At 37.7% G+C, this 25244-nt stretch overlaps 4 protein-coding genes and 1 long non-coding RNA gene across 5 annotated transcripts; 2 read left to right on the top strand and 3 right to left on the bottom strand.

The window, feature by feature from the left end:
- Window positions 1-3591: 3591 nt before the first annotated feature.
- On the bottom strand, window positions 3592-4589 carry LOC114178660 (sulfite exporter TauE/SafE family protein 3-like). Its single transcript, XM_028064689.1, has 3 exons — window positions 4506-4589; window positions 4166-4387; window positions 3592-4091 (listed from the first exon to the last, which is right to left on the bottom strand). The coding sequence occupies exons 1-3, from the start codon at window positions 4587-4589 to the stop codon at window positions 3960-3962; spliced, it is 438 nt and encodes a 145-aa protein (XP_027920490.1). The 3' UTR covers window positions 3592-3959.
- A 61-nt stretch (window positions 4590-4650) lies between these two features.
- Window positions 4651-5827, bottom strand: LOC114178667 (sulfite exporter TauE/SafE family protein 3-like). Its single transcript, XM_028064707.1, has 6 exons — window positions 5671-5827; window positions 5294-5494; window positions 5136-5200; window positions 5005-5032; window positions 4835-4917; window positions 4651-4752 (listed from the first exon to the last, which is right to left on the bottom strand). Exons 1-6 carry the CDS (start codon window positions 5825-5827, stop codon window positions 4651-4653), a joined length of 636 nt encoding a protein of 211 aa, XP_027920508.1.
- Window positions 5828-8686: 2859 nt separating this feature from the next.
- LOC114178101 lies at window positions 8687-18059 on the bottom strand. Its single transcript, XR_003603265.1, has 3 exons — window positions 17713-18059; window positions 9101-9144; window positions 8687-8958 (listed from the first exon to the last, which is right to left on the bottom strand). It is a non-coding gene; the product is annotated as an uncharacterized LOC114178101 (long non-coding RNA).
- LOC114178100 (sulfite exporter TauE/SafE family protein 4-like) lies at window positions 9151-10331 on the top strand. Its single transcript, XM_028063812.1, has 2 exons — window positions 9151-9915; window positions 9993-10331. Exons 1-2 carry the CDS (start codon window positions 9745-9747, stop codon window positions 10191-10193), a joined length of 372 nt encoding a protein of 123 aa, XP_027919613.1. The 5' UTR covers window positions 9151-9744; the 3' UTR covers window positions 10194-10331.
- On the top strand, window positions 10815-12704 carry LOC114178099 (sulfite exporter TauE/SafE family protein 3-like). The gene is made up of 7 exons (XM_028063811.1): window positions 10815-10844; window positions 10932-11183; window positions 11293-11343; window positions 11511-11732; window positions 11807-11900; window positions 12081-12221; window positions 12309-12704. The coding sequence occupies exons 2-7, from the start codon at window positions 11091-11093 to the stop codon at window positions 12398-12400; spliced, it is 693 nt and encodes a 230-aa protein (XP_027919612.1). The 5' UTR covers window positions 10815-10844; window positions 10932-11090; the 3' UTR covers window positions 12401-12704.
- Window positions 18060-25244: the final 7185 nt, after the last annotated feature.

Genomic DNA, 25244 nt, shown 5'->3' on the forward strand with positions numbered 1-25244 from the left:
TACTGCCTGTACAAAAAGTTGAGTATAAAAAGACAGTTATGAAATTAGAAAAGTAGACTTCATTATCGTACCAAAAAAATTGGTTTTTATTTTCAATCTTCAGTTCCAATAGCTTGTTAAAGTTGTTTGGTGATGATTCATGGTGATGGAAATATTTGTATGGCCTTTGGATTGTGTCCAAACCAGAAATTATGTAAAAATACACTTGAAAAGCAGTTGCAGTACTGCCTGTACAAAAAGTACAATGTAAAAAGACACTTATGGAATTACAAAAGGACACTTGATTCTGGAACCAAAAAAGTTGGTTTTTAATTCAATCTTCAATTTCAATTAGTTATTTAAGTTGTTTGGTGATGATACATGGAGATGGAATTATTTGGATGACCTTTTGATTGTGTCCAAACCAGATTTGATGTGAAAATACACTTGAAAAGAAGTTGCAATACTACCTGTACAAAAAGTTAAGTGTAAAAAGACACTTATGGAATTACAAAAGGACACTTGATTTTGGAACCAGAAAAGTTGGTTTTTAATTCAATCTTCAATTCCAATTAGTTATCTAAGTTGTTTGGTGATGATTCATGAAGATGAAATTATTTGGATGGCCTTTGGATTGTGTCCAAACCAGATGTCATGTAAAAATACACTGGAAAAACAGTTGCAGTACTGCTTGTACAAAAAGTTGAGTGTAAAAAGACACTTATGGAATTACAAAAGGACACTTGATTCTGAAACCAGAAAAGTTGGTTTTTAATTCAATCTTCAATTCCAATTAGTTATTTAAGTTGTTTGGTGATGATTCATGGAGATGGAATTATTTGGATGGCCTTTGGATTGTGTCCAAACTAGATGTCATGTAAAAATACACTTGAAAAGCAGTTGCAGTACTGCCTGTACAAAAAGTTGAGTGTAAAAAGACACTTATGGAATCATAAAAGGACACTTGATTCTCGAACCAGAAAAATTGATTTTTAATTTAATCTTCAATTCCAATTAGTTATTTAAGTGGTTTGGTGATGATTCATGGTGATGGAAATATTTGTATGGCCTTTGAATTGTGTCCAAACCACAAATTATGTAAAAATACAATTGAAAAGCAGTTGCAGTACTGTCTGTACAAAAAGTACAATCTAAAAGGACACTTATGAAATCATAAAAGGACACTTGATTCTCGAACCAGAAAAGTTGGTTTTTATTTCAATGTTCAATTCCAATGACTTGTTTGAGATGTGTGGTGATGATTCATGGTGATGGAATTATTTGGATGGCCTTTGGATTGTGTCCAAACCAGAAATTATGTAAAAATACACTTGAAAAGCAGTTGCAGTACTGCGTGTACAAAAAGTACAATGTAAAAAGACACTTATGGAATCATAAAAGGACACTTGATTGTCTAACCAGAAAAGTTGGTTTTTAACTCAATCTTCAATTCCAATTAGTTATTTAAGTTGTGTGGTGATGATTCATGGTCTCATGGAATTATTTGGATGGCCTTTGGATTGTATCCAAACCAGAAATTATGTAAAAATACACTTGAGAAGCAGTTGCAGTACTGCCTGTACAAAAAGTACAATGTAAAAAGACACTTATGGAATCATAAAAGGACATTTGATTCTCGAACCAGAAAAGTTGGTTTTTATTTCAATGTTCAATTCCAATGACTTGTTTGAGATGTGTGGTGATGATTCATGGTGATGGAATTATTTGGATGACCTTTGGATTGTGTCCAAACCAGAAATTATGTAAAAATACACTTGAAAAGCAGTTGCAGTACTGCCTGTACAAAAAGTACAATGTAAAAAGACACTTATGGAATTACAAAAGGACACTTGATTAAGGAACCAGAAAATTTGGTTTTTATTTCAATCTTCAATTCCAATTAGTTATTTAAGTTGTTCGGTGATGATTCATGGTGATGGAAATATTTGTATGGCCTTTGGATTGTGTCCAAACCAGATTTCATGTTATAATACACTTGAAAAGCAGTTCCAGTACTGTCTGTACAAAAAGTTCAGCGTAAAAAGACATTTATGGAATTGCAAAAGGACACTTAGCATGCAGAGGTATTTGCGCCATGCCGCCACTGAGTTTCATGAAACAATATTTTGTGTGAGGTTGACCAAATATCAAACTCGAGGGTCTCATCTGGTATATGTCAAGTTTTAAATATTCATTAAGCACACGTTAACCTCACATAAATTAGGAAACCTAATACTTATTTTTTTTTGTTTTTTGCCGATCAGGACCTTAACACCAAATTTGGTACCTTGATCAGGAGCAAGCATATCAATCAAGTCGTTCTTAGTGGTCCTAATACTGTGGTTGTATGCAAACTTCTAATTTCAGATTCACCCCGCTCGACCAAGATAGGGGTAGTAAAACATACCAAATTGCCCTTTGATTTGGAGAAGAAGAACACAAAAATTAGGGCTTCCAATTGTCGACGAAGCTATGACAGTGATCCACCTCTGTTATTCTTTCCCAAAATCGCATTCTCGCTCTCGCTTTTCCCTAAACCGCACTCTCGCCTTTAGTTTAAACCGCAACGTTCAGTTCTTTTTTTCTTACTTTTCCTCTGCAGCGCGTGTATCCCAACCTCAATATTCACTCGAACTTCTCTCACGCGTCACTGCTCTTCTCATATTAAAAAATATTAAAATAATGAATGCCACGTAAACGGGTAAAATTAAAGTCAAATAACTGAGGCATTGTATCATTATCCTATTCCAATTAGGGTGACGTCACGATTTGATTTTGCGGTCATAAAACACCACAAACTTGATTAATAAAAAAAGTTCAGAAATCCTTTCTCCTTACCGGACACTTGTACTTTGACGGCACATTTTTTTATTAGCATTTGATATTTTCTCTTCTTAATATTTAGTTACTCTTCTTTCTCAAAATATAAAAGTTAACTTTTTCTAATACTATTTTACTCTTATAAAATTATTAACGGTCAATTGTCAAAAATCCTTTTTCATTGCCTATAGTAGGACTCATACACTGCACCTTTGTCGCAATAACAAAATATGAATAACCCTCGCATGCAATGCAACTTTTTTATTCTTTTTTCATACAGTTTCTTCTTTTATTGTTTTCAAATTCTGGGAATTTAGATTTCACTTAAACACATACATTTCTAAGAAATTAACATGCACTAAGGGACGAGATATTGACTACATACAGGCTCTTAAACATACAGAAATCAAAGACTGCTTCGATTGAATTTGAAGGATAAAGAAATGAAATAAATATACAAATACAGAGAAAAAACCTATTCTTCTGGCCAAAGCCGTGGCTCCCTGAGAATATGAACTCAAAATATTTCTACATGATCAATTGTTGAAATTTGAGGACTAATACAATGAATTTTTGTGTTTCAAGTGAACTAAAAGTATACACCAACAAAAAAATACAAAAATGTGGCACTAACGTAACCAAAGACAATACAGACTGCATTAGAGAACCTGCACCTAAAATATTAGGCCTCATGATTTCTAATTTTTAGCAGTGTACATGCAAAGATTTCCAAATCCCATGTACTCCTTGCGTTCAATCTTTTGAATCATGTGATCAACTCCTACCCCACCTGTCATGTCACCAAATAAAACCATTTTACACTTTCCTCATAAAACTGCACTAACACACTCTGCAAATGAAACAATCTTACACTTACCTAGTAAAACTGCACTGACACAAAGTGTGAAGGTTAGAATGAAAATGATAACAGATGCTCTCCCCAATAAGGCAACCACCTTTCTCACCAAATACTGTCCAACAAGTGAAGCTACAGTCGCTACACCTACCAAGCAAAGGGCTGCAACACCATATCCAAACTTTAACATTATAATCTCCATTAAATATCACAACTTATTGCTTCATTATAAGCTTCTCCTAGTCCATTCAAATTATATGGTACTAAGCACATTCTCTTGGAAGTAGGCAAATTACTCTGTCATTCAGCACATTTTGCATTCATTCATTCGTGCATACTTACCGTAAGGAACAGGGAAACGTTTGAGAAGGTAATATTCCACCACAGCCATAGATGCAGAAAATGCCATTGCCAAAATGGATGTAGCACTTGCCACCTTTGTCAAAAATTCCCCAATCAGAGTGGTTTCCACTACACAAATTTGATGAGAGAAAGAAGAATGAAAGGTACCTGAGGAGGGATTCCTATTCCAAGGAAAAGGGGTGCCAAGATGAATCCTCCACCAAGGCCTAACAAACCAGCAAGTGTGCCAGCAACTGTGCCACAACAACAGAATACAATTAACTTCCACACACTCCAACGTGGTTGTTGATCACCCTTTGATGCTATGCTTCTCTGCCCTTTGTATAGTCTCATCGCCTGGTATGCGCTCATTCCTACAGCTATTGGGATCTAAATCACAACAATAAACAAACAGTTTCAGAAATGACATTGATGGCTTACCACACTTTCAAATATATGATGACAACTATGGTTTTCAGAAATTGAATTCTCCTATAGTAGTTCCTACCTGGAGTAAATTCACTGCCCAATATGCTCCGGAGCATGTTGTCGTGTAATTCTGTTCCAAAATAGAGGCATATACTATCGTCATATTATGTTGATCAATGAATCCCAATGCAAGAAATGAAAAACTGAATTTTTGAGTGAATAGCTCATAGGGTACCAACTTTTCCAATCTCTAACGCAAGTATCATGAACCAAACAGCGAAAAGATGTCCAAGGTCCTTCCAACGAATGTTCTCAACCATAGAAACCTGCATCACAGTTTTACAATTCGTTAAAATGAACAGACGTTGCACATATATGAAATCAATAACTTTCAGTATTTTGTACTACTTTTTTCTTTAGTTCATTAGTATCGATTTTGACAGGGGCTTCTGTCTGAATATAATGTGCACCATCTTCTGCAGTTGCAATGTCTGACAAGATTAAAAAATAGCATGACACATCTGGTAAGCACTTATATATACAGAAATGTAGAATAGAAATAGTGTCAAACCACTTACCTTCAATCCGTGAATTCTTCTTAGCTTCCTGGAATTATAACATGAATGCACGCATGAGCATCAGAATGCATAACTTGAAAGAAATTCTAAAACATAAAAGAGGATGAAGTTTAAAGAAGTAATTAATTAACCTTCTTCATAATGGTTTCTTTCTTCCATGTATCAACACCCTTCAAGAATGATTTGATTGAAAGGCCTGTTTAACATTCAGATCACATCAGAGGAAAGAAATGAATTTAGCAAATCATGAGTGTCTAAATTTTGAAGCTTGATGATCAGTAATTCTTACCAACGAAAAGTATTATCAGCAAAACTGTTAGCATCCACTCAGGAAAAATGACATTGAAATCAACTCCGATACTGATTCCAAGCATCAACATTGGTTGGAAGAGAAGTGCTAAGTCATAATCAATCACGGGCAAGTCAAGTGTGGGGTGTCTCTGCCTCAAATTGTAGAAAACTGTTGCAGTTGCTCCACCAGTAATCATGCCTAATTCATCAAACAAAGTTTCAAGAGAATTATATTCAAAACAGTAGCTGAAAATAGCAAAAGTACAAAGCAAATATTGTGATGTTACTAATAATATCAACAGATTTTGTGTTATCGGATTTTCATGAAAACGTATTAATGTCTAATTATAAAGAGGGCAGAATGGTAGTTCTTACATTTTGATATTGCTATTGCAGATTTTGTATCAAATCCAATAATGAGGGTAAGCATGGGCACAAAGATGCCACCGCCACCAACACCTCCAATGTTCCCAAATGCTGATCCTAGAAATCCAACTATGCTTCCTACTATTATTTTCCATCCAAATTTCATACTCTGCACACAACACAAAGTTAAATGTACTTGAAATGAAAACACTAATCCACATGCAGAGTATTTGTGAGTTGTCTTACCGGCCAAGTGTGGTGGTAGAATACTTTAGCATTGGTGTCAACCCCTTCAGTGTGATTGGATTGTGAGTTGGTGTTCTCGGCGGAGACTGTAACAAGAAGAAGCACAGCAATGAGAACCTTTCCAGTAACCCATTTCACATCCCATCTTTGTGATACATCATGCACACCCATTATGGTTCTTTAGATACTTAGCTCTTCACCTCTCAAAATTCAAAATCTTACTCCTTTTAGTACTATGATGTTGCTATGCTTAATTTGCCTCCAATGAGCAACACCACAACACTTATATATATCTCTTCAAAATCTTTACTTCAAATAGGAACTTCCCTAGTTGATCATGTTATTTTAATTCAATCAAAATTTAGGTGCAAGAAAACAAATCTCAGGTCAAAGTATGCAGGTCTCTGTTACGCTTTTTTTATTCTCTATCTCGTCTTTTATGTATTGTGCTTCAAAATAATTGTGAATTTTTTTTTTTTTGGTACTATGGTTTCTATCATAACTCCATTGGAATGTTTCTTTTGTAGTTACCACTGTTTGGGCTTAATATTGGAATATTACAGAATATAAATAGGAATTTTGTCAAAATACCTTGAATTTTCAATAGGTGAGATTTTTCTTTACTGCAACATGCACATTTACCCAAACAAGCAAGACATTTTTTGGCACCCCTTTTATGCTAACCCTCCATTTTTATTGGTTTTGACGCCTAGTTCAAGATCGATTCTCTTAATTGTATTACTCGAATGTTAGTTATTTTCAAATGTTAGTATGGCTCAAAACCAGAATTAATGGTAAGCAAGGAGCATATATTTGGCACTCATGAAATACAAAAGTTCTTCATATTGCCTTTTCAATGAAAAACTATTAGGATGAATAATTATCAGTGTATCTCTAATGATGAAGATGAATGTGGGCAGTGACTCACAACCCTTCAAATTTCGTTCATCTCTTGTTTCACAGTTCTTTGTTTCCTATCTGTCGACATTCACAATTGCTTTCCTTTTTTTATATAATAATTAGTGTCTCATTCCTTTTGTTTTGTTACCAAAAACAGCATGAATGGATATTTTTTTCTTGTAAGGTGTTCACTTTTTCATTTCTATCTAATAAGGGGATTGAATCCACACTCAGAGAGAGGTTACATAAATATGATTTAAGCTCAATTCACGTAAAGAATTAACAACATTTTCAATCGAAAATTTTAAAACAACGAGTTTATAAGTGTGCTCAACTTTGTCGTTTTTATTCGATGTGAAATTTTGAAATTTAGACTCAAAATTTCTAACTATCACAACAGTCTGCATTGTGGATGTTTATCTCTTCTTCAACCCGATTAATGAAGTGTATAAATGACCTTAATAAATTCAGTTATCTCGCAACTCATTTTTGCTGCCTTCAAGTAAAACACAGTTGCTTGCTCTCAAATCAAATTTGTTTCTGTTCTCTTCAATGGTTGATGCAAAATAGATGCGTCCAGAAACTTTTTAAGTCAGTCAAATCAAGTTATGACAATGCAAATATGAAAAGGACTTTTATTGTTAATAATAGGAGAAGGAAGCCTTTTTATTAGATAAATGGCGTGAGTCACAATGTATGACCATAACACTTTGGGTAGAAGGGATTAATGCAAGAGACAACGAGAAACATTCAATACGTGATGTTTTCTTTCAACAACAAAGCTTTGTTGGAGAGTTTCAATGCATGTAGTAAATGTAATGCTTAAAGGAAAGGGTAATATGTGTTTGGCTATGTGACAAGAATAACATGTTCTACTTTTATCATAATGTATATGAGAAAAACTTTGTTTAACGTAATCGAGAACCTTGCTAGAAGGATGTCCTAATTGAGATTATATTTGTTAAGGGATTTTGTATCCTTGTACGAACAGGTTAACCTTTTCGTAACAATAGTATTAGAGTCTTGTAATGAATTCAATGTCTCGAGTTTGAACCTATGGTATAAAACCTAGACCATATTGAAAACTGGCTTGTCCATCATCTTCAAAGAAATCATTATTTTGAATTTGACAAACATTTTGTAAAAGAAGTGTGGTTCATGTGTCACCGATCCAAGATAAATCAGTATTATTTACTTGCTCACTACCAGAAACAGTTAACTTACAGATGAAAAAAATCTGTCCAAAAAATTCGGTTATTTTTTTCTTCATATTATGTGCGATTTTGATATATACTCTCTTGCGATCCAATAAAAATCCCCATCACATGACATCATTTTCCGGAGTCAAAATTTTCATCATCTAGTGGAGGTTATTTATGCCCTAAAGCAAGTCCACGGAATATTACAGTCTAAAGCTACATTGCATGTCAAGCATGATGTTGATATTTTAACCAATTCTTTGTATGTTGATGGCAGGAACAATCTAACATTGGTCTTATGACCCATTTTCTGGACATGGAATCATTTAAAACAAGAATGAGATTTTTCTTTGTCAACAAAAATATTCAAAGGAGATCCTGAAAAGGTTTCAGCTACATGAATGCAAAGAAAATGACAACTCCTATGATTCAAAAGGAGATAATTGTTATAGAGGATGTAGCTGATAAAGTTGATGAAGCACATTTTAGAAATTTTGTTGGATGTGTCTAGTGTATCTTACATTTACAATACCATGGTATCAAGATTGATGCATTATGCCAATGAGATTCACTTGAAGGCAACAAAATGGTTGTTAGATACATCAAAGGGACCATCAACTATGGAGTTAAATACTAACATGTACAAGAATTCAAATTATATATTTTTTCTTATATGCGTTTTCAAAGAAGCAAGAGGTTGTAGTTCAGTCAACTCCTAAAGTTGAGTTTATTACAGTTGTAGCAGCTGTGAAAAAGTCGCAGCCTTAGCCTATGAAAAAAGGGTCACAAGATAATTGTCTAAATTGATGTTGATTTAATTTTAACACTAGAAAACAAATGTAATCACATTTATACACTTAATTAATCATCTCTTGCTCCAAATGCATTTGGGTTGAAGAAGAGATAAACATCCACAATGTTGTGATCAGTGTAATTTCGGTCCTCGTTCAAGCTGTCATATGACAAAACAAAAGGAATGAGACAAAAGATTGACAACTTGGTTAAGGAAATGAGACAAACTAATTCTTTTATTAAAAAGGAAACAAAGAACTGTGAAACAAGAGATGAAAGAAATTTGAAGAGTTGTCACTAACCACATTCATCTTCATCATTAGAGATACGCTGATAATTATTCATCCTGATAGTTTTTCATTGAAAAGGCAATATTAAGACCTTTCTTACCATTAATTCTTGTTCCCAGCAGTTTAACATTAGAAAATAACTAAGATAAGAGTAATACAATTAAGAGAATAAGAGAATCAATCTACAGGGGCGCCAAAAAATGTCTTGCTTGTTTGGGTAAATGTGAAAAATGTTAGCTATTGAAAAGTCAAGGTATTTTGACCAAATTGTTATTTATATTATATTCCAATATTGAGCCGAAGCGATTGTAACTACAAAAGGAATATTCCAAATGAGTTATGACAGAAATCATAGTACAAACCACCAAAAAATAGAAGAAACAGAAATACACAACTATTTTGAAGCACAAGGCATAAGAGACGATAAAGAGAATAAGAAAAGCATAACAAAGGCCTGCTTATTTTGATCTAGGATTTGTTTTCTTGCACCTAAAACCATAACATGATCCTATTTGAAGTGAAGATTTTGAAAAGATCTATATAACAGTTATGGTGTTGCTCATTTGAGGCAAATTAATCATAGCAACATCGTAGTACTAAAAGGAATAAGATTTTGAATTTTGAGAACTGAACAGCTAAGCATCTAAAGAGGCATAATGGGTGTGCATGATGTATCACAAAGGTGGGATGCGAAAAGGGTTTCTGGAAAGCTTCTCATTGCTATGCTTCTTCTTGTCACAGTCTCCGCCGAGAACACGAGCTCACAGTCCAATCACACAGTAGGGGATGATACCAATGCTAAAGTATTCTACCACCACACTTGGCCGGTAAAACAATTCACAAATACTCTGCATGTGGATTAGTGTTTTCATTTCAAGTACATTTAACTTTGTGTTGTGTGCAGAGTATGAAATTTGGATGGAAAATAATAGTAGGAAGCATAGTTGGATTCCTAGGATCAGCATTTGGGAATATTGGAGGTGTTGGTGGGGGTGGCATCTTTGTGCCCATGCTTACCCTCATTATTGGATTTGATACAAAATCTGCAATAGCAATATCAAAATGTAAGAACTACCATTCTGCCCCCTTTATTATTCGATATTAATACGCTTTCATGAAAATCCGATAACACAAAATCTGTTGATATTATTAGTAGCATCACATTATTTGCTCTGTACTTTTGTTATTTTTCAGCTACTGTTTCTATTATAACTCTTTTGAAACTTACATGGGTGGAGTATATATCTACATTTTTGTTTTTTTGGTGAAGGCATGATTACCGGTGGAGCAACAGCAACAGTTTTCTACAATTTGAGGCAAAGACACCCCACACTTGACTTGCCCGTGATTGATTATGACTTGGCACTTCTCTTCCAACCGATGTTGATGCTTGGAATCAGCATTGGAGTTGATTTCAATGTCATTTTTCCTGAGTGGATGCTAACAGTTTTGCTAATTATACTTTTCGTTGGTAAGAATTACTGATCAACCTCTAAAATTTAGACACTCTTGATTTGCTCAATTGATTTCTTTCCTCTGATGTGATCCGAATGTTAAACAGGTCTTTCTATTAAATCCTTCCTTAAGGGTGTTGATACATGGAAGCAAGAAACAATAATGAAGAAGGTTAATTAATTGCTTCTTTAAACATCACCCTCTTTTATGTCTTAAATTTCTTTCAAGTTTTGCAATCTGATGCTTATGCGTGCATTTATGTTATAATGCCAGGAAGCTAAGAAGAATTCAAGGATTGATGGTAAGTTGTTTGGTATTATTTCTGTTCTACATTTCTGTATATATAAATGATTATCAGATATGTGATGCTGTTTTTTAATCTTATCAGACATTGCAACTGCAGAAGATGCTGCACATTATATTCAAACAGAAGACCTTGTCAAAGATGATACAAAGGAACTAAAGAAAAAGGTAGTACAAAATATTTAAACCTATTGATTTCATATATGTGCAACTTCTATTCATTTTAACGAAATGTAAAACTGTGATGCAGGTTTCTATGGTTGAGAACATTCGTTGGAAGGACCTTGGACATCTTTTTGCTGTCTGGTTTATGATACTTGCGTTAGAGATTGGAAAAGTTGGTACCCTATGAGCTATTCACTCAAAAATTCAGTTTCTCATTTCTTGCACTGGGATTCATTGATCAAGTTATTATGATGATAATATATGCCTCTGTTTTGGAACAGAATTACACTACAACTTGCTCTGGAGCATATTGGGCCGTGAATCTACTCCAGGTACCAACTACTATTGGAGAATTCAATTTCGTAAAACCCCAGTTGTCATCTTATATTTTTTAGTTCTCTTTGATGAAGCTAATATGGCATCATTGTTGAATGTGTGGTAAGCCATCAATGTCATTATCATAGCGAAAATTCACTGTTTGTTTATTGTTGTGATTTAGATCCCCATAGCTGTAGGAATGAGCGCATACCAGGCGATGAGACTATACAAAGGGCAGAGAAGCATAGCATCAAAGGGTGATCAACAACCACGTTGGAGTGTGTGGAAGTTAATTGTATTCTGTTGTTGTGGCACAGTTGCTGGCACACTTGCTGGTTTGTTAGGCCTTGGTGGAGGATTCATCTTGGCACCCCTTTTCCTTGGAATAGGAATCCCTCCTCAGGTCCCTTTCATTCTTCTTTCTCTCATCAAATTTGTGTATTGGAAACCACTCTGATTGGGGAATTTTTGACAAAGGTGGCAAGTGCTACATCCATTTTGGCAATGGCATTTTCTGCATCTATGGCTGTGGTGGAATATTACCTTCTCAAACGTTTCCCTGTTCCTTATGGTAAGTATGCACGAATGAATGAATGCAAAATGTGCTGAATGACAGAGTAAATTGCCTACTTCCAAGAGAATGTGCTTAGTACCATATAATTTGAATGGACTAGGAGAAGCTTATAATGAAGCAATAAGTTGTGATATTTAATGGAGATTATAATGTTAAAGTTTGGATATGGTGTTGCAGCCCTTTGCTTGGTAGGTGTAGCGACTGTAGCTTCACTTGTTGGACAGTATTTGGTGAGAAAGGTGGTTGCCTTATTGGGGAGAGCATCTGTTATCATTTTCATTCTAACCTTCACACTTTGTGTCAGTGCAGTTTTACTAGGTAAGTGTAAGATTGTTTCATTTGCAGAGTGTGTTAGTGCAGTTTTATGAGGAAAGTGTAAAATGGTTTTATTTGGTGACATGACAGGTGGAGTAGGAGTTGATCACATGATTCAAAAGATTGAACGCAAGGAGTACATGGGATTTGGAAATCTTTGCATGTACACTGCTAAAAATTAGGGTTCATGAGGCCTAATATTTTAGATGCAGGTTCTCTACTGCAGTTTTGTATTGTCTTTGGTTACATTAGTGCCACATTTTTGTATTTTTTTGTTGGTGTATACTTCTAGTTCACTTGAAACACCAAAATTCATTGTATTTGTCCTCAAATTTCAACTAAGGATCCTGTACAAATATTGTTTTCACATTTTACTAAAAAGCCAGGGCTTAGGCCACAACTGCACTTAGTGCTACAAAGGCATGTGGGGATTAGCCTTGGTGATTCAAGCTCTTACCAAGATATTTTGGAATCTGTGTACTAATATGATACAATTCATTGTTTAATGTAGTTGATTTCTTGAAGAATATCTAAGATACGAAAAAGACAATTCTTCGGGAATCTTTCTTTTAAGTCTTTTCATAAATCTCTTGCATTGTCAACGAATATGATGCTCTGTAGAATCTACATGAATAAAATTCATGTTGTGCACAAAATCACTATCACGTTATATCGTTTTCGGTGTCCAAATTGCCATCATATTGTAATAAATGATCATTTGTAAAGTTTGGACTTTCAAAAAAGCTAATCTATATCGATGCTGATATTTTAATCATATCTTTGTGAGTTGATGATCTTTTGGTGAGAGGAACAGTTTATCATATTAGAATATAAGCCAAGTGTAACGTTTTGTTGTTGCCATCTGTTATAACACCCACACCTGTCATAACTACTTTTTTACTTTTCTGTTTCTAGATCTCTTGTTTTCTGTATATAATACAGCTTCTATATAACGTTTCTAATAATGAGAATACATTGAATTCTCTCTCTCTGTACCACTCTACTTCTTTCTCCTAAAATCCTATATGGTATCTAGAGTTACTTACGATTGTTAAAAGGGGGCACGTGGGTTTATCGATCAAGAAACTGCCATGGCTGGAGTAGGAGGAATGATGCAGGGAGCGTTGCCGGTGTTTGACGGAAAGTCGTTCGATGACTGGCACATCAAGATGCAAGCCATCTTTGGCTTCCAAGATGTTGCAGATGTTGTGCTTGATGGATTGCCTGAATTGGGAGCAAAGGCAACTGACGAAGAGAAGAAAAATTACAAAGTCCAGCAGAAACTTGACAATAAGGCTCGTTATCTTCTTTACCAATGCGTGGGTCCAAAGGTGTTTCATAGGATTTCAAAGGCTGAAACAGCCAGAGAAATATGGGAGATCTTAGTCAAGACCTATGGTGATGGTGATCGAAGTAAGAAGGTGAAAATGCAAACTCTACGAAGGCAATTTGAGTGCTTGGCCATGGAGGATAATGATACTATGGCATACTACTTTGATAAAGTGCAAGAGCATGTGAATGCTATGCGTGCGTGTCGGGACACAATCACTGATCAATATGTTGCTGATAAGATTCTAAGGTCACTTCCACCGAGATACGATCACATAGTGGTGGCTATTGAAGAAACACGAGATATGGAAACCATGGGGTTGGAAGAGTTGCAGCATACGTTGGAGTCACATGAACACAGGCTAAATGAGCGCAGACAGTTTCAAGATCAAGTTCTGCAGGCTCGATCTCAGTATCGTGGAAAAGAAAAAGGGTCCAAGAAGTACAACAAGAAGAATGATAAGCGTAAAGAAACTCAAGAACAACACAAGAAAGACTCGAGTGATCAAGAAAGACGTAAAGATCACAAGACAGATCAAGGTTCTGATGGAGAACAGAATTGGAAGTTCGACAAACGGAAGGTGAGATGCTTTAATTGTCAAAAGTTGGGTCATTTTGCCAAGGAGTGTTGGAAGGGAGATGGAGCTAAGAACAAACCGAAAAACCAAGCACACCTGGCGCAAGATGAAACGTCAGATTCTGAAACGTTAGATTCTGAACCAGTCATGTTAATGGCTAAGACTGATGAAGATGAGGCAGAGTGCAGTTCCTGGTATTTGGATTCGAGGTGTTCAACCCACATGACTGGCCGAAAGGAGTGTTTCGTGAAGATGAAGGAAGTTGCTAATGGAAAGATCAAGTTTGCAAATAACAGAAGCTTGACTGCAGAGGGTTCTGGAAAGGTTGTTTTGCGGGATAGTAGTGGAAAGGAAGTGGTGATTGAAGAGGTATTATATGTCCTTGGGTTAAAAACGAATTTGCTAAGCCTGGGACAACTTTTACAAAAAGGTTTCACGATGCAGATGGAGGACAATTACCTCAGTGTGTTTGATCAGAATGGGAGGTTAACCATTAAAGCAAAACTTTCCCAAAATAGGACTTTTCGTGTTATAATGAGTGTTGTCAATCATCAATGCTTTGCTCTTTCAGAAAAGGATGCAGAATGGTTATGGCACATGCGTTTTGGTCACTTGAATTTCAAGGACCTATCTCGTTTGAGTAAAGACTCAATGGTTAAAGGGCTTCCGCTGGTTAAAGTGCCTGAAAATGTGTGCAGAGAGTGTGTTCAATGTAAACAAACAAGGGGAAGTTTTTCGAAATATCTGCCACAAAAGACAACAAGCAAACTTGAAGTAGTGCACTCGGATGTGTGTGGTCCCATGCAAACAGAAACTCCTGGAGGCAACAGGTACTTTGTGCTTTTTGTTGATGATTTAACAAGGAAGGCTTGGACATATCTTGTTAAGCAGAAGAGTGAAGTACTCGAGGTGTTTAAATGTTTCAAGGCCTTAGTTGAAAGACAAAGTGGTGAGAAAATCAAATGTCTTAGATTAGATGGGGGTGGAGAGTACACATCTACTGATTTTAAGAAGTTTTGTGAGGATGAGGGTATTGTTCATGAGGTCACACCTCCTTACACTCCTGAACACAATGGAACTGCAGAGAGAAAGAACAGGACACTGCTGAATATGGTACGTTGCATGCTCAAGAGCAAAAATCTTCCAAAGTTTCTATGGGGAGAAGCAGTTATTACAGCAACATATATTCTTAATCGATCTCCCACAAAGAGGTTGAAGAATATAACAGTAGAGGAAGCATGGACTGGTGTTAAACCAAGTGTGGAACATTTGAGAGTGTTTGGTTTTGTTTGCTACAAACATGTGCCAGATCAACTAAGGAGAAAGTTAGATGATAAAAGTGTAGCGTTGCTGCTGATTGGTTTCCACTCTACTGGTGAATACAAATTGTTTGATCCCAACACAGGGAAAGCAATAGTGAGTAGAGATGTGGTAGTAGATGAAGCTACTAAATGGGATGAGAAGACTAGTCAGCAAGCACAACCGACTATTGTGATAAATGAAGATGGTGCAGATAAAAACTCTGGTTCTGGGAATGATGATGTGAATGTTAGAAAATCATCCAGAACCACTCAGGTACCATCCCATCTAAGGGATTATGATTTGTCTTATGAAGCAGCTGTGACCTCAGATGGAGATTTTGTGCACTATGCTCTCATAGATGAGTCTGAGCCACTGAGTTATGAGGAGGCTGTGTCTGATGAAAGGTGGTGGAAGGCCATGAAAGAGGAAATTGAAGCAATTGAAAAGAACCACACATGGGAGTTAACTGAGCTTCCATCTGGGAAGAGGCCAATAGCTTTGAAGTGGGTCTACAAGTCAAAGGTAAACCCACAGGGAGTCGTTACAAGGCACAAGGCCAGGCTTGTGGCCAAAGGATTTTTATAGCAAGCTGGAGTTGATTATGGTGAAGTGTTTGCACCAGTGGCTAGGATTGAGACTATCCGATTAGTAGTCTCTCTTGCTGTACATTTTCACTAGTCACTACATCAACTTGATGTAAAGTCTGCTTTCTTGAATGGTAATCTTGAGGAAGAAGTCTATGTAGTACAGCCACAAGGTTTTGAGGTTAAAGAGCATATAAACAAGGTGTATAGGTTGAGGAAAGCTCTTTATGGACTCAAGCAGGCTCCAAGGGCCTGGAACCAGAGAATTGATAGCTTCATGAGTAGTATTGGATTTGGAAAGTGTGCGTCTGAACACGGTGTTTATGTCAGGATTAGTCACAAGGATGGAAAAACTGATAAGTTGATAATCTGCTTGTATGTTGATGATTTACTCATCACGGGCAGCAGTGAGGAGTTGATTTCAAAATTCAAAGGTGAAATGTTAAATGAATTTGAAATGAGTGACTTGGGTAGGCTGAATTACTTTTTGGGCATAGAATTTACAGAAACTCAATCTGGTCTGGTCATGCATCAGTCAAGGTATGCAAGGGAGGTTTTGAGGAAGTTTGAAATGCATCAAAGCAATTCAGCCAACACACCAGCTGAAATGGGTTTGCATCTGGAGAAAGAACCCGAGGAGATGAGTGTAGATCCTACTGGATATAGGAAGATAGTTGGGAGTTTGAGATACTTATGTAATACAAGGCCTGATCTATGTTTTAGTGTTGGACTGATCAGTAGGTACATGCAGAACCCGCGCCAGTCACACTTAAATGCTGCAAAAAGAGTGTTGCGGTACTTGCAGGACACTTGTGATTTTGGAATTCTTTTCCCGAAAGTTGAGGCTGAACCTGGGTTGAGTTTAACTGCATATTCAGATGCAGACTGGTGTGGGGACAAGTGTGATAGGAAAAGTACAGCTAGGTACATCTTCTTCCTTGGAGACTCACCCATCTCATGGAGTTCAACTAAAGAATCAGTGGTGGCTTTGTCATCTTGTGAGGCTGAGTATATTGCTGCCTGTGAAGCTAGTTGTCAAGCAGCATGGTTGAGTTCATTAATGGAGGGACTGAAGTTTGATTTAGGTGTAAGAGTAAGGCTACTTGTTGACAACAAGTCAGCCATTAATCCGGCAAATCATCCTGCTTCTCATGGGAGAAGCAAGCACATCGAAACAAAGTACCACTTTATAAGTGAGCAAGTGAATAAAGGGAGGCTTGATCTTATACATTGCAGATCAGAAATGCAGTTAGCAGACATACTCACTAAAGCTTTGAAACAGGACAGATTCAAGGACTTAAGAACCTGATTGGTGTTATAAAGTTTGGGTGATGTTTTGGCTTAAGGAGGTGTATTAGAATATAAGCCAAGTGTAGCGTTTTGTTATTGTCATCTGTTATAACACCCACACCTGTCATAACTACTTTTTTACTTTTCTGTTTCTAGATCTCTTGTTTTCTGTATATAATACAGCTTCTGTATAACGTTTCTAATAATGAGAATACATTGAATTCTCTCTCCGTACCACTCTACTTCTTTCTCCTAAAATCCTATATATCACTAATTAATAAATTCAAACAAGATTCGAAGAATGTCTTCAAGATGACTAACCTTGATCTTTTTTTGACATGAAAATCATTAAAAATACGAATGCGATTCTTGTTTGCAAATAAAAATATGCAAAATAATAATAGTGCTAACACTCAATTTCATTTTGCAAGTCTTGCCGCCGATGCTAGACCCATGGCCGCACCCGTCGTCAAACCAGGCGCTTCCGGCAGCCACACGCCTCTTGTTGTAACTCCATGGAGCTCGCCGCCGGCACCAGTTCCGGTGGGTTCTGCACCACATTTCATTTTCTTCTTACTGCACCTGCGACTTTGGGCTGGGTCTCTGTGTGCACCCATGTTCTTCTAACTTCACCTGCTGTTGGTGGTTGAGCTTCTTTTCAGCGAGCACCTTCTATTTCTTCTAAATTCATCTCAAGATTTCTGAGCATACCCTATTTTCTTCTAAAGACACCTTTAAGGATTCTTTTTTAAGCTTTTCTGAATGCAACACTTTTTTGTTAAATTCCCCCGTAAGGCTTTCCTTTTTTGAATTTGAACCCATTTGCAATATCTATCCGAATTTTAAAATTAATCTAGTTTTATTAATTTCATATGTCTGTAAGATTGCATCATCTGAAAACAGTTGTTCCAATCTAAAAGCAATAATTTGAATATATGTATTGCATCATTTTATATTTGGTATCCTATTCCCATCAAAATTAAAAGATATTTTTCCTTTAAAAGTCAAGCAACAATTTACAGTATTGATGTATAATTTAATACTATTTTTTACTTATTGTCTGATTATTAGATATCAAATTATATCCTAAACGTGAATTATAAAAGTATTAAATTTCAAAAAAAAGATATGTGAAGAGTTTCAAAACTACAAAATATCAACAAATCAAAAAAATATTCTCTAACTTTGATTTTTATTATGAATGAAAATATGAAAAAGTATAAATTCAAATATTTTTTTTATAAATAGTTTTTAATGAAAAGGTAATAAAAGTTATTTGTGTTAGATATTTGAAAAAAAAAGTATTTAAAAATTATATTAATTTTACACAATTAAAATAATCATCTTAGGACAAAATTAGGCCCGATCGAGTTAGGCCCAGTTGGATGAATTTGGACGAATTAGGCCAAATTCTGTCAAGTTGGTCCCGATCGAGATTTGACCCAGTTGGTCCCGGACAAAATTTGGAAGTATTCGACTAAATCTGTCAAATTCTTTGGTGTCAGCCATATGGACACAAATTTGGATCCACATCCATTATTTGGATTCAAAATGGATGTGGATTAGATTTTCGATAGGGTTGATACCATAGAATTTGACAGATTTTTTGTCGAGGCAAACGAGGCCAAATTTCAACATAGGATGAACTTGGATGACTTTCAAACGAATTTCGATCGGGGACGATGTGACCAAATTTGGGCTAAGGTCGACTCGACAAAATTTCAGTCGAGATCGACTTAATTGGATTCGACTGAATTTTCGCCAGAGCCGATTTTGCCTAATACGACCAAATTTTGGCCAGAGCCGACTTGGACAAATATGGCCACATTTGGATCAGGTCATGATCAGTCAAATTTCGGTCATGGTTAACTCCATTAAAGTTGTCGGCTAGGACCGACTTGACTGAATATGGCTAATTTTCGATCATAGTCGACTAAGTTGAATATAGTCAAACTTTGTTCGGGACTTAGTCGACCGAATACGGCTAAATTTGGGCAAGTGTCGACTTGACCAAATTTTGGTCATGATTAACTCGACTGAATTTGGCCAAATTTAGGTTAGGACCGACTCGACTAAATATGACCAAATTTCGGTCGCGATCGACTATTGCGAATACGACCAAATTCAGGCCATGATCAACTCGGTCAAATTTTGGTCGAGGCCAACATGACCGAATTTTGACCTGAGCCGACTCAATTGAATTTGGCCGAATTTCGGTCATGGCCGACTCAGTTGAATATGGCCAAATTTCGATCGTGACCGACTCATTTGAATACGGCCAACATCTAAACATTTTTCTAAAATCATCCATGTAATGATAGTAAACATCAGAAAAAACTTCAAATTATTGTTGTTGCATAAGGTTAGCTTTCCTATTTCCTGTAAAATAATGTTCTTTCTCTTCTTTCGATCAATAAGAAACTTGAAGAAGGATAAACAACAAAGAAGACCCTTAGTTATATTGCAAGCAGTAAATCAAAAAATCGTTATTTTATGAAAGAATCAAGTATTTTAGTACAATAATATGAGACGTGCGACATGGGATGTGAGACGTAGGACGTGAGCTGTGACACGTGAGACGTGAGATACGTATGACGTGGGACATGAGACGTGAGACATGAAACGTGAGACGTGCTAAGTGGGACATGAGACGAGAGACTTGAGATACGTGAAAGACGTATGATGTGGGACATGAGACGTAAGACGTGAGACGTGAGACTGGAACGTGAGACGTGAGACGTGTGACGTGAGATGTGGGACGTGGAACGTGAGAACTAAGACGTGAGATGTGGGACTTGATACGTGGGACGTAGAATGTGAGATGTGTGACATGGGACGCGAGAAATAAGATGTGAAACGTTGAACATGGAACGTGACACGTGGAACGTGGGATGTGAGACGTGAGACATGGGACGTATAAGGTTGGACAAGGGACGTGCAACGTGAGACGAGAGACGTGAGTCATGACACGTGGGACGTGGGACGTGGGACGTGGGACGTGGGACGTGGGACGTGGGACATGAGACGTAGGACGTGAGATGTGACACGTGGGACGTGGGACGTGAGATACGTATGACGTGGGACGTGAGAAGTGAGACATGGAACGTGAGACATGCTACGTGGGACATGAGACGAGAGACGTGAGATACGTGAAAGACGTATGACGTGGGACGTGAGACTTGAGACGTTGAATGTGAGACGTGAGACGTGCTACGTGAGACGTGAGACGTGGGACGGGTGACGTGGAACGTGTAACGTGGGACGTGGGACGTGAGAACTAAGATTTGAGATGTGGGACTTGATACGTGAAATGTGTGAAGTGAGACGCGGAACGTGGGATGTGCGAACGTAGGACGTGCGACATGGGACGTGAGAAATAAGACGTGAAACATGAAACGTGGGACGTGACACGTGGGACGTGAGATGTGAGACATGAGACGTATAAGGTTGGATAAGGGACGTGCGATGTGAGACGAGAGACGAGAGACGTGAGTCATGACACATGGGACGTGAGACGTGCGACGTGGGACGTGCGACGTGCGATATGAAACGTGGAACAAATTTTCAAGTCGATCGTGATCGACTCATTTGAATATGGCCAAATTTTACCCTAAGCCATCTCAGCCAAATACGACCAAATTTGGATCAGGATCGACTTGGCCAAATCTCAATCGGGGCCAACTCGATTGAATTCGACCAAATTTTGACTGGAGCCAATTAGGCTGAATACAACAAAATTTTGGTCGCGGTTGTCTCGGTCAAATACGGTAAATTTTGTCTATGTCGACTCAGCCTAATGTAGTCAAATTTGGGTCGAGGTGAACTCAACCGAATACTTCCAAATTTTGTCCAGGACCAACTGGGCCAAATTTTGATCGAGACCAACTTGACAGAATTTGGCCAAATTTTGTATAGGGTCACACCAACTCAATCAAATACGACTAAATTTGGACTAGTCGGTCTCAACTTTTAGCCTAACCTAACAAAAAATATAAACTAAAAATTTGGATTGAATATTTTGGATTATCCATTTTGAAAATCTAGATTTAAATAATGGATATCCAATTCATAAAATGTATATCAGATTGATATCTATATCCAATAAAATAGACTTTAAATGGATTGAATTTTTAATAAAATAGATATTAAATGGATTAGATCATAGAAAAAATAGATTGAATTATAAAAAATAGATTTTTTGCCCACCCTTGATTAGAATTTTGTGACACATCTTTTAGCATATTGAGACGTGGAACGTGGGACGTGGGACATGAGACGTGAGACGTGGGAGATGGGAGATGGGAGATGGGAGGTGGGAGGTGGGATGTGGGATGTGGGAGGTGGGAGGTGGGAGGTGGGACGTGAGACGTGGAACGTGAGACGTAAGACATGAGACGTAAACCGTGAGATGTGAGACGTGGGATATAAGACATGAGACGTGGACCGTAGGCCGTGGGACGTTATACGTAGGACGTGAAATGTGAGACATGGGACGTGATACGTGGGACGTGAGACGTGGGACGTGCGACGTGCGACGTGCGACGTGGGACGTGCGGCATGGGACGTGGAACGTGGGACGTGGGACATGGGATGTAGGACGTGAGACGTGAGATGTGACACGTGAGACGTGAGAGACGTAGGACGTGAAACGTTGGACGTGAGACGTAAGAGACATGCAACGTGCGATGTGCGACGTGAGATGTCCGTAAACACTAAACTTTGACATTTATATTCATAAACTTTAAAGCTTACACTTTAATTGTGTTAGATATTGTTTGATATTATTAAGATATTGTTAGATATTGATAACCACAATATCAAACAATATCTTCTATTTAATCTTTTTATTTTCAGTTACTCTTTTTACTTGTACCTCTCTCTATTATAAATAGATTATCCTATGTGTGGTTTATACACAAGGGAGATTAATCTCAATCCCTATTTTCTTTATTCTCAACATGGTATCCAAAGCTTAAGGTATCTTTTCTTTTCGTCGTCGATGCCTCTGCCTCTGTCGTCGTCGGAGCACCGCCGGATCGTTGTCGGACCTTCGCCGGACCTTTGTCGGACCTCCGCTCGACCTCCGTCGGACCTTGCCAGACCTTTGTCGGACCTCTGTTGCTGGAGTGCCAATTCTGACCGGCAACCTTGAAGCCGTGCCTCCTCCATGGCGTCTTCCGCTGCCTCTTCCCATTCTGAAAACTCTTCTAGTGTGTCTGACCCGTCCATCTACACGAACTATGTTAATGTACACTTATCCATTGACAAGTTAACTGGCCATAATTATGCCACATGGTCATCAGACGTCCGCTTATGACTTAAGAGTCAGAGGTATCTTGATCATCTTGCCCCGAAAGCATCTACTCTCACTCCTGCTGAGAACGACCGTTGGGAAACCATTGATGCTTAATTATGTGTGGTTATTAAGGGTACTCTTGATCCTTCGTTAAAGCAACTTTTTCGTTCCTACGAAACGTGTGCTCAAATCTGGGAGCATGCCAAGTTATTATACACCAATGATACTCAACATCTCTATGGTGTCTGTTCTAAATTTGCAATGCTTATTTCCTCTAAACATCAAGACTCTATGACTGATTATATGGGCAAAATTCATGCTCTATTTCATGAATTCAATGAATTATTGCCTCCTTCCCCCGACCTTACCACGGAGATCGAACAACGCTCAAAGTTCTTCATGCTCGGAGCATTACATGGGCTTGCTGATAAATATTCACATATTCGTGATCAAATTTTGGATTCCCCGGTTGTCCCCACCTTAACTTCAACATGCTCTACTCTTTTGCGTGTACCAGAACAACCTAACACTGATACACCTGCTTCTGTTGATGATTCTTCTGTATTGGTATCTCATCGTGATGACCGGACTCGCCCTCGCAAACAGGGAAAAGGGCGTCCTAAGTGTGACCATTGTGGCAAGCTCGGTCACAAGATTGACAAGTGTTATGCATTACATGAGTGTGAACATTGTGGCAAGCCAGGTCACAAGAGTGACAGGTGTTATGCATTGCATGGACGTCCTCCTCGCTCTGCTGCAACTGTTCAGACCAACCTTTCCCCACCTTCCTCTACTGGGGATCCTCCTTCTGTTTCACCTGATACACCTGCTATGTTCAACAAATTTCTCAAATGGTATAAGGATCATGAGTCTTCTAGTTCCACTGCATCTATCGCTCACACAGGTACATCTTTTGTTGGTCTGACTCGATCTTCTTCTCTTGGTCCTTGGGTGTTTGATTCAGGAGCCACTGATCATATTACTGGTAACAAATCTTTGTTCTCTTCTTTATCCTCTCCTAATCATTTACCTTTTGTTACACTGGCTGATGGTTCTAGAGTCTCATCTCATGGTGTTGGCACTGTTAAACTTTTCCCTTCTTTAACCATTGATAATGTTCTTTATGTCCCTGGGTCTCCTTTTAACCTGTTGTCCATTAGTCGTCTAACTCGTTCTCTTGATTGTGTTGTTTCTTTTACCACAATTCTGTGTGTTTACAGGACCGGAGTTCGTAACAGGTGATTGGCATAGGATGTGAGTCTCATGGTCTTTATCATCTCCGTCCTTCTACACAAGTTGGTGCAGTTATGGAGTCTCCCTCTTTTCTTCATGCTCAGTTAGGTCATCTAAGCCTTGCTAAGTTACACCAGCTTGTCCCTGCCTTGTCCAAATTATCTCATTTGGTGTGTGAGTCATGCCAATTAGGCAAACATAGTTGTACTTCCTTTGCTCGTAGTGTCACACGTGGTGCTTCATCCCCTTTTGCCTTGGTTCACTCTGACATTTGGGGTCCTAGCCGCGTTAAGTCTATTTTAGGTTTTCAATATTTTGTTACTTTCATTGATGATTATTCTAGATGTACTTGGTTATTTTTAATGAAGCATCGTTCGGAATTATTTCATATCTTTCAATCTTTTTTTCATGAAATTAAAACTCAGTTCGGTGTTTCTATTAGAGTTTTGCGCAGTGATAATGACCGTGAATATCTTTCTCATTCTTTTAAACAATTTATGGCTTCTCACGGTATTCTGCATCAAACTTCTTGTGCTTATACCCCTCAACAAAATGGTGTAGCTGAACGTAAAAATAGACATCTTATTGAAACCACTCGCACTCTTTTAATTCATGGAGCGGTTCCTGAACATTTTTGGAGTGATGCTATTCTTACTGCATGTTATCTTATTAATCGCATGCCTTCTTCGGTTTTAAAGAATAACATCCCTCATTCCATTTTATTTCCTCATGACCCTCTTCATCCCTTACCTCTAAGAGTTTTCGGGTCTATATGTTTTGTTCATAATTTCAGTCCTGGTCTTGACAAGCTTTCTCCTAGATCACATAAGTGTATTTTCTCAGGATTTACAAGATCACAAAAAGGATACAAATGTTTTTCTCCTTTTCTTAATCGTTATTTTGTGTCTACAGATGTCACCTTTGATGAGTTCTCCCTTTATTTTAAGAGTCAAACTTCACCTCTACCTCCATCTAGTCCTGACACCTCTTCTAATACCTTTAATGTTCCTCTTGTTTGTGACCCTCTTACTGTGTCTTCGTCACCATCGGTTCCTGCTCCACAGTCCGTTTCTCCACCACCTCTTCAAGTTTATAGTCGCCGAAACCGATCACAACTACCACCATGTGACTCCACTCAAGTGCCAACTGCTCTGTCTCCTCTGGCTCTGACACCTGAGTCTGACCTTCCCATTGCCCTCCGAAAAGGTATGCGTTCTACCCGTAATCCCTCTCCCCATTATATTGCTTTGAGTTATCATCGCTTGTCATTACCTTTTTATACATGTCTTTCCTTTCTTTCTTCTGTGACCATTCCAAAAACTGTCCGTGAAGCTTTAGCCCATCCTGGTTGGCGTCAGGCCATGACAGATGAACTAAATGCTCTTCATAACAGTGGAACTTGGGATCTGGTCCC

The sequence above is a fragment of the Vigna unguiculata genome, chromosome 3 (assembly GCF_004118075.2).
Source record: "Vigna unguiculata cultivar IT97K-499-35 chromosome 3, ASM411807v1, whole genome shotgun sequence".
NCBI lineage: Eukaryota > Viridiplantae > Streptophyta > Magnoliopsida > Fabales > Fabaceae > Vigna > Vigna unguiculata.